Source organism: Tasmannia lanceolata, unplaced genomic scaffold (genome assembly GCF_043159265.1).
Source record: "Tasmannia lanceolata isolate RefF3 unplaced genomic scaffold, GAP_Taslan_0.1 ptg000013l, whole genome shotgun sequence".
NCBI lineage: Eukaryota > Viridiplantae > Streptophyta > Magnoliopsida > Canellales > Winteraceae > Tasmannia > Tasmannia lanceolata.
The window spans coordinates 3,220,001-3,230,063 of record NW_027518690.1 but is presented as its reverse complement, the minus strand read 5'-3'; the positions used below and the strand labels follow the sequence as shown (position 1 = coordinate 3,230,063).

The following is a 10,063-nucleotide window of genomic DNA, read 5'->3' as shown; positions in this document are numbered from 1 at the left end:
TGTCAGCTCAACTCAACTCAACTAAGCCTTTGTCCCAAGCTAGTTGGGGTCGGCTAATGAATCTTTTAGAAAATTTACACGAAGAAAGTGAACGGATCTACCCGATTCAAATTGACTAAGTCTAATCCTGACACTAGCTGGGTTCGTCTACATGAATCATTTTCTTCCATTCTATCCTATCCAAGGTCTTGTTCTCTGTTATGTTCCTAGCTCTCAGGTCTTTTCCTTACTGTCTCTACCCAAGTTGTTTTCGGTCTTCCCCTACCTCTTTTTACTCCATCAACTTGGCATGAGTCACTTATTCTCATTGGAGCATCCAAAGGCCTACATTTGCTATGCCCAAACCATCTTAAGCGGTACTCTCTCATAGTTAAACATTGTCATGACAAAAAATGTAGGTTAATAAAAGGTTAGGGGTCATATAATTTCAGACATTAATCCCCATTTGACGGGTATGTATTATACTCCCGAAAAAGAGAAGAGGAAGAACTTTAATTGTGATTGAGCCTCTAGATCAATGGTCAAGGATTTGTTCTTCACCTTGGTGGTCGGAGGTTAAATCCCAGCTTACACACAAAAAGAAGAGAAGAAGAAATAGGAGAAAGATTTAACTCCTAATTGCATTAGGATGCGCTCTAATTCTCGTATATTTCAATAGATTTTACAACTATGTACACACGAACGTATGGGTGGGCTCATAGCTTCAGAACAATTGAATATCACCCATATCAATTTGAATTAGAATAACACTTCGGAGTGTATGTAGAGGAAAATTTTAATCCATACGGCCTGTTTGGATTGCAAGAATTATATATCTGGACAAGTTTGGGAAGGAAAATATTCCTAAACTTTTCTACTTTTTGAAACACAAAAAATATAACTTGAAGCAACCCTATTCAATTGTTATATTGAGGGACCTTTGATTTATAAGAATATTTTGGGCTTTCACCGGCATTCATGAGCGCCTGTGAAAATACGGATGAATGCCAGTGTAACGAAGGTTTTGCCGATCGTTGGTAAATACAGCATCCCTAAAGGGTTACACCAACGTTCAATAAAAAATGTTGGTGAATATCTTTACACCGATGTTTACGACCGTCTCAAAAAAGTTCTTAAATGCTGGAAATTACAAATTCACGACGTTGGTGAAAAATAGCATTCACTGACGGTATTCTAGCGATGGATAAAAGGCTTAGTCTTTACTGTCGTTTATAAAACGTTGGAAACTTTAGCAACATATGTCGGCGAAAATAATAACACTGCCGGATTCCATGTTTCACTTACGGTTTGTGACCGTCAGTGATTGTTATATCCACCGACCCTTTCATTTAAACGTCGGTGAATATTTTATTCACCAACGTTTTTAATCAACGCCGGTAAATATGCATTTTTTACTTCAATTACAAATAAACCCCAAATAGGGTACAAGAACCTGCTAATTTTGACGTACATTTAATACCTGCTATTCTGTCACACATTCACATTCACATTCAATCCCATTAGAGAGATGTGTAGATCAAATATAAAAGGTGGCACCTTGATTATGCTCATGTATTCGTTGGCACTATATCAAAGCTTAGGTTTTGATATCTCCTACTGTTTGAGCTATTTTTACCGAGGGATTGAGAGACTCTCATTACCAAGAGGTCATCAAATGCTTGAGGATTATTGACTCTGCTAGAGATGTAGAAATCAGGCTGCGGATAGTTGTTGATGTAGTCATTGCGGCCAATATTAACCATGAAAATGGCTTTAGCCAAATACTCAGAAAGGGCTTCCCGGGTTTGAAAATTTCTTCTCAAATAAATTTCTAGAGTTTCATGAAACTAATCAAGCAGTTTTTCAAGGAACAGGCGCTCCCCCTGCAAAAATCCACAAGTTAGGAAATGGGTTTCCTTTGCTTACACATAGGATTAAAAGAAATAGGTTCCATTTATTTATAGGGCTACAATATTTACACCAATTATTTCCCAATATGTCCTGCCCTTCGGTTTGTCATTTCTTGGAAATGACTTCATTTTCAAGAAAAAAGATACATAAAAGATGGAAACGCATGAAGACATAGAAAAGGAAGTGGAAATATTATTTTTCATTATTTATATTGCAAACGAAGATAATGCTTGCGTCTCTTAGCCATTGCTGATACATAAAAAGGGATATATGCAACGCGTATAAAGGTTCAATAGTCATAAACATAGTAAGGGATTTGTTAGGCAATTTCGTGGAAAGCCATTTCCACTACAAGAAAAAGGGCTTTCACCGGCGTTCATGAGCAAATCCCAATAAAATAAATCTGCCCCACTGACGAATGCTCTTGATAAAATATTCCGATCAAAATTTAATTCCCAAAAAAGGTCGATGATGACACCAAACCATAGCGAACAAAAGAAAATACACATAAACATGCACACACTCATACAGACATACATATGCATATGATGCTGACATTTCATTTGGGTGACACAACTTATAAACGTTGAGGAGTATTCACCAATAAGAGTATGCAAGAAAGAAAATAAGCTCTAAAAGCTCCAATTGCCATGTGCCCCTGTGGCAATTTCCAACTAGGAAACATGTAATATAAAGACCAGCAATGTGGGTATGAAATAAAATATATCCCACATTTCCAAGTGACATTACATACTTCAATAAACTAATGAATATATAAAAGCTGGGTGGAGTTCACTTTTAAGTCATGTTAAGTGGTTCCATAGGTATGTTTTTTTATAGAAAATAGTATACAATTAAACCCTAGATTGCAGTCTAGAATTTTGAAGATTTCAAAAGTATACAATTAATTCCCTCATGTGAATTAAAATGTTCACAAGCAGTCCCAGAGTTGAGTTTGAATGCAGCCAAGCAATCAAACAAATTATTGTATAAAATTATATGGAAAATGATTGAAGTTGAGTGATTCCATCAAGAAGAAACCATGTATGAATGAAAACAAACAAAGTCGTTATTAACAGACCTCGAGCAAAACAGAAACATGGTTTAGAAAATATGAAATAATTATCTCTTGTACTGATATTTCATTAGAGGGAACAGAAGGTGGTGTGATGGGTTTTTCATTTTTGGGTTGGGGAATGGCCTTTGGTCTGAATTATCTGAAAAAGAATAAGACACAACATACATGAAGCCACTTCCAAAAGAAAAGGAAATACAAATAGATCTTATATGAAATAAAAAGAAGATTAAAAAAATTGCCTATTTTCGATATGTTGTCTTTGGTCCTCATTGCTCTGAAGTAGAAGTTAGCCTTAGATTATGGAACGCTAGGCCACTTCTTTAGTTGAGGATCTGTCATCATATTTTCACTTCGAAACTATATTTCCAACATTCCAAGAAACATTTAAGTTACATACAAATAAAATCATAGAATTGAGGGCAGCTCCTTCGCATTACAAATTCAGAGATGATTACCTTGCCTCCTTTGGAGCAGTGTTGAAGAACACAAAACTTACGAATTTCAACCTTTAAAACGAATTTCTACCTATAGAGCAGTGTTGAAGAACACAAAACTTACATATATACACTGAAAGCAAAATATGTTCCAAAACATAAGGATGACAAAGTCAAATACAATGCACTAAAACAAGAGGCAACAAAAGCCACAAACATAATAAATAGTCTCAAGATAGCCCGTACGTGAAACATTAACTCCGAACTGAATACGTAAGAAACATGAAGACAATGTCGATCAAGTACTCTGGGCTCATCTAACATGATAAAGAAAGGGAACACAAACAGATAACGAATCAAAAATCAATATACTTGTCAATGTAGTATCATCATTCAAATTTCAATCTATCCTCGTATCTAAAGTACTTACCAAGAAGGACGGCCAAGCGATTTCTCCTCCTAAAGCATCTCCAATAAATTCATTGAGTTCGGATTCTCTTATCAGAGGCTCTTTTGGCTGCAATGCAACCGTGATCTGCACCTCAGTGAAAAACTGTCCTAATGGCTGCCCGTTGTCTAGATGTGTCAGATCAACGCTCTTACGAATGATGTGCGCCACTTCAACCCCCTCATTCGAATGCTCAATAAGGTAACCTTAGAAAATGAACAATGATTAGGAATAAAAAAAAAAGCAGTTATTTATTAAGAAGAAAACCAAGACTAGATTTATATTAAAATTCAACGACATTTATACCCAATCGTCAGTGAGGTCTCTATGGCTATCAGAGGAGGTTGCACATGATCGTGACGGAGTCGGATCGTTGATTTTGTTCCATTTGGGCCTTCTCTCTCATACCTACCACCTCATTTGTGAGTTGCTCGTTGGCCCTTTCAAGTGATGCAACCCTCCCCTGTGACATCACACCGCTGCGCATAGAGCCAAATAATACATTAGGGGTAGGTCCGGGCCCCATCATGTGCACTCTGTCGCGTCTCTCGACACCAAATATCCAGCCAAGGCTGTCATCTGGGGCGGGTGCTGGGCTGATATCGGGATGCTGATATTTGCTATGTTCTGTAGATCATGTCCCTCCGGATAATATTACCTAATTAGTCATTGAATTATATGCATATCATGGATATGACGAAAAGTGAACTATATTATGATATTATATTGAGAATAGTATTTCTGAGCTAGAGCTAAGATAAGCTTATCTGATCTTGAGCTCAAAAATAGGTGTGGGCCCACATTGTTGGGTGATCCAAAGCATTCATTTGGAAGCCCCTATCAAGGATAGGGTGTCCACAAAAAATCAGCTCCATAGGATCATCCTAATCCTTCCATTTGTGGAGGGGAAAATGAACAGATATTGTTTCTCCACAAATTTGCCCATTTTTACCTCCACAAATGGAAGCATTAGGATGATCCTATGGACCTGATTTTTGGTACACAGACTATCCATGATAGGGTCTTATAAATGAATGCTTTGGATCCCCCCCAAAAACATGGGGCCACATGAGTTTTTGATGCTCGAGTTCAGAAACACTATTCTATATATATATATATATATATATATATATATATATATATATATATATATGAGGAAACTGTTGGTGAGCCCCCCATCTATGTAAGGGACTTTCAAATAATTGTTTTGGATCACCAAACTTATGGTGAGCTAGCTTGCCCAATAACATGGGACCCACATTTTGGGGAGTGATCCAAATCATTCATTTGCAAGGCCTTATCATAGATAGGGGGTGTACCAAAAATGAGCTCCATAGGATCATCCTAACCCCTCCATTTGTGGAGGAAAAAATGGGGCAGATTTGTATCTGTCCATTTTTGTCCTCCACAAATGGAGGGGTTAGGATGATCCTATGGAGCTGATTTTTGGTACACCCCCCATCTATGTAAGGGACTTTCAAATGAATGCTTTGGATCATCTTAACAAAGTGGGCCCCCATGTGATTGGGCAAGCTAGCTCACCATAAGTTTGGTTAAGCTCACCAACAGTTTCCTCTCTCTCTCTCTCTCTCTCTCTCTCTCTCTCTCTCTCTCTCTCTCTCTCTATATATATATATATATATATATATATATATATATATATATATATATATATATACATGCTAGTAAAAAACCCCGTGCGATGCACGGGCCGACAAAGAACTGTACGGACCATGTCATAGGTTGATCCAAACCGTCCATGTGATGGAACACAACATAAATAGGTTGTGCCCCAGAAATCATTTCCATAGGCTGATCCTAGCCCTCCAATGTATAGAGGTTTCCATAGTTCCTCTTAAATCGGACGGTTAAGATCACCCAATAGATTTTTTTATTAAAAAACTATAAAGGAGGGGGTAAGATTGATATTATGTGGCTTTAATGGGTGCCTTTATTAAAAAGCATAAAGGAGGGGGTAGGATTGAAAATATATGGGTTGAATGGGTGCATTTGTTAAAAAAAGTCAAAAAAGTGATGTGTAATTCTCATAGAATTTTCAAAAAATTCAAAAAATTCTCTTCTTTTCTCTTTTGCTATATATATATATATATATATATATATATATATATATATATATATATATATATATATGGGAAAAGTGATTGTGAGCGGCCCCTCATATAAGCTTATATGAGGTGACCGCTAAAACATGGTGGGCCCACATTTTTGGGGTGATCCGAACCGGTCATTTGATAGGCCCTGACGTAGATAAGGGGTGCCCAAAAAATCAGCTCCATAGGATCATCCCAACCCTTCGTACTATGGAGGTGAAAGAGGGGAAAATGGACGGGTAAGTGGGCAAAACTATACTCGCCCATTTCCCCTCTTTCACCTCCACAATTCGAAGGGTTGGGATGATCCTATGGAGCTGATTTTTTGGGCACCCCCTATCTATGTCAGGGCCTATCAAATGACCGGTTCGGATCACCCCAAAATGTGGGCCCATCATGTTTTTGGCGGTCACCTCATATAAGCTTATATGAGGGGCCGCTCACAATCACTTTCCCCTATATATCCGTCAGAGGGGGGAAAATATCATTCCCCGTTCAAAATTATAAAATTCATATTGAGGCTACTCAGAGATGGCAAATATTTCCTAAATGGAAATGATAAATGCGCCCCTTTTCATTACTAGGGACACCCAACTACAGTGTATCTATGACTGAAAAAGTGCTGATGTACTTCATATTTGAAGGAATGAGGTAACTAGATTGCCACGGACAGTGCAGTTGGGTGTCCCAAGTGATGAAAAGGGGCACATTTATCATTTCCCTTACTAAATATTCATAAATGTCATAACTATAACGGGTTTAGAAATCACAAAGAGAAGGTCGATCAAAGCAAATTTGAAATGCCCTTGAACGAAGGTCTAATCTATCCCAAGCCAAGCCTCGGGTTGAGGAGGGTCAGCCCTAAACCAACCTGCAGGTAAATCTCGCAACCCTAAGCCAACCCATCTCACCTGATTTGCTAAATGGGGTTGGGTAGGGTTCGGTTTGGCTTGGGGCAAAAAAAAATAGAAAAACTATATATAAAAGAAACCATTAACACATAATTCTCAAAATCACAATAAAATCAGAGGGAAGATGGTTGGGATTGGATCGGATCCAGTTGCCCAAAGCCTCAGCCCTAACCCAAACCGAAATTAAATAGGATTGACTTTTCCCAACCCTAACCCAACCCAACTCAAGAAAATGCCAACCCAGCCTGAGCTGAAATCCCAACATTGTTCCCGTCCCAAGTTGAGGTTTTTTCAACTCTAGTCGGGTTCGGTCGGGTTTTTTCACATTTACGCGGAAGTATATGTTAATTTTTTTCGCTTATTTCTCTAAAGGATTCATTTAGCCGACCCCAACTAGTTTTGGACAAAAGGTTGGTTGGGTTGAGTTGAGTTGCACTAAACCTACTGATACGACAATACAAATAAATAAAAAAATTAAGAAACTAAAAATGGGTACATTATTTACTCGCCTAAAACCCTCTTGCTGAGCCATTTCCCCTCAGCCGACGAGTGCACGGGTCCTATCTTTTTTCTATGCAGGGGTTTTCTTTGTTTAAGAACTCCCCTATCTAAATGACCATACGACCCATGTTATCTTGTACATTTGTATTGCACATTTGCACTATTGCTAGATGAGGGTAATGTGGTAATTTTATATAAGTCTCAAAATTTGGCTGTCACATTGGTCTTCCTGTTTTGATGGGATTCAGGAATGACCCATTTGCTTGTTAACGAAGGTTGTACCAGAGAGTGTCAATTTTACTGTTCACATTTGCCATGTAAATGACTACATTGTCCTTAGTTGCTTTTGCACTACCCTTCCTTTTTACAAAGCGACGAGGATAGTTTAGTCATATCCAATAATATTTTACAGCAAAAGTTAAAAAAAAGTGTTTGTACTTTGTCGTCATTGGCAGTGCCTTCTTCCTTTTCCTATAATCCTATTTATAGTTTGCTATTTGAATTTTTGTGATGTGTAGAAATTTGGAAGTAGAAAACAAAGTAAAACTAGACGAAATAGCACTCGGGTCGGGTTTTTTTTTTTCTGTCAAACCCGACCCGGCCCGAGAATAAGCTGGGTTTTTCAACATGAAACCCTACCCTACCCAAGACGGCAAGACCCACTATTTTAAAACCCGGCTCGTGGTTTTTTCGGGTCGGGTCGATGCAGGCAGGGAAAACCCGACCCAAGTTGCAACCCTACAATTTAGAAAGGAGCCTAACCACTCTAGGTTCTTAGCGTTTTCATTATAAACTGAAACATTGAGTACAGATGTAAATTGGGCTCAAATATGACTAAGAGCATGATAAACTAAATATATAGCTAGACTTCAAGTTATTATATGCTTAAAACATTTCCATCATTTAAGTTTGGAAACATATAGTCCTTCAAAGGAGTTGGGTCAAGTGAATCTAGCAATTGTTCCCACCTGGTCCCCCGAAAAGTATAGCATAAGCCTCACCAGGCACTTTTTCAGTAACCCCAATTTGATAGCATGACGGGGAGGTTCGAATCATCTCACGAGGAGTTTCGAGTTTGATGGAATGACCATTGCCATCTTCATCTATAAACTGCATGCCTCCAATGTAACTTGATTTCCTATATTCTTGACCGACTTCTGGCATATGGCCACTCCCCATTTCAGGCCAAGGTAATACACCATCATTATATACAACCCCTCCCCATTGAAGAAAATCAGCATAGTCAGCGAATGTAGAATTAAAGATGACCTTTGGCCAATAGCCCACCCTCTCTTCGCCATATAATAACCACCAATCTTTACTCGCAGGATCCTACGATAAAATGGAAAACCAAAGAGTAAAATGGTTAAAATAAAAAAATTAGTATGTCAAGTGAGAAGTAATGTTTCACAAGGTGCAACTCATTTTAACTATATTATGATGCAAAATCTCTTTTAGCTATTGCTTTTCCATTGGCCAGACTGTAAGATTTAATAAATAAGGGATTTGAAACATCTAATGGGAGAGAATTTTTTGGCAAGACATATCTGATAAATAATTTATATCTTTGAACAAGTGTCACCTTCTCCTTCTCCCCAATAATATTTTTCCTTCTTCCATGATGTAACAAATATAGGTATACATATCATTTCCCTTTTCTTAGAAATATAATGATTGGAATTACCTTGTACACAGTGACTATAATGTAATGTTGGGTTCCATTGTAGACCGAAGATGGGGTAATGCTAGCGCCTACGGGTATGTGTTTGGAAATTTGTACAAAACCTGAGCAGAGAACATCATGGCAGCCCGTTTTTCCAAAATTATCATTCTGTAGGGATGCAGAATAAACGAAGGAAAAATCAGTAGAACATCTTAATGAATTTAAATGACAGAAAGAGTGTGTTATTGTTGAAGCATACCGTCCATCCTGTGTATAGGTGTGGGTGAAAGTCATTATAAAAGTCATTATTTACCTGGAGATTTGAAAAACTTCAAAATTAGAATACGAGAATACGAGATATGGTCTTGCATTTTTACTATGATTGATCATTTCCTAACGCTCCATTTCTTTGAACATAAAATATGTGTAAAAGAAATTGTATGGGCGTAAAATTTGTTTTATGCCCATTTTATGTCAAAAGAAACAGGTCCTAAGGGAATGACCAAACATATAAAGGACCCTATCCGCATGTTGCATATCAATGAATTATTTGATAATGTTTCAACAGTATAATAAGATCACACATTTTCTGATCTTGGAATTATGATATTTTGTTAATTCTTGGGCATTAGTTACATTCAATAGATAACTCAATCTTTTTCTAAAGAATGTATCAAACAATAATGGATAGTGGAATTAGAAAACTTACCATCCATCCAGCCTGTATCGCGTGTCTTTGCTCACTTGGTGACGCATCAAGAAGTATAACAAGAGCAGCACTATTTTGCCTGGCTATAATTTTTGGCTCCCATACATTGAGAACTGCCCTGGATCCATATACGCCGCCATCACCTTTGAGTGTAGATTGCAATGCAAACTGAACAGGCACAGAGTACAACAAACTAAACAAATCATACTATTGTTGATAAGAAAATAAAGATACATTTTTAAGAGGTTCCAATCATTCGGTTACTATTTCCATTCGTATGAAAGTAGGGGTATATTTTTTATTTAATTAAAAAAAAAA

The 10,063-nt window shown here is 37.5% G+C and overlaps 1 protein-coding gene across 1 annotated transcript in view; it reads right to left on the bottom strand.

The window, feature by feature from the left end:
* Positions 1 to 3,656: 3,656 nt before the first annotated feature.
* LOC143890581 (protein neprosin-like) overlaps positions 3,657 to 10,063 on the bottom strand; it is a 10,083-nt gene continuing 3,676 nt past the window's right edge. The window contains exons 4-9 of the mRNA XM_077395299.1: positions 9,746 to 9,913; positions 9,296 to 9,349; positions 9,058 to 9,204; positions 8,342 to 8,705; positions 3,833 to 4,056; positions 3,657 to 3,719 (exon numbers count right to left, since the gene is read on the bottom strand). Coding sequence (XP_077251414.1) covers positions 3,657 to 3,719; positions 3,833 to 4,056; positions 8,342 to 8,705; positions 9,058 to 9,204; positions 9,296 to 9,349; positions 9,746 to 9,913 — 1,020 coding nt within the window. The remainder of the gene's footprint in view (positions 3,720 to 3,832; positions 4,057 to 8,341; positions 8,706 to 9,057; positions 9,205 to 9,295; positions 9,350 to 9,745; positions 9,914 to 10,063) is intronic.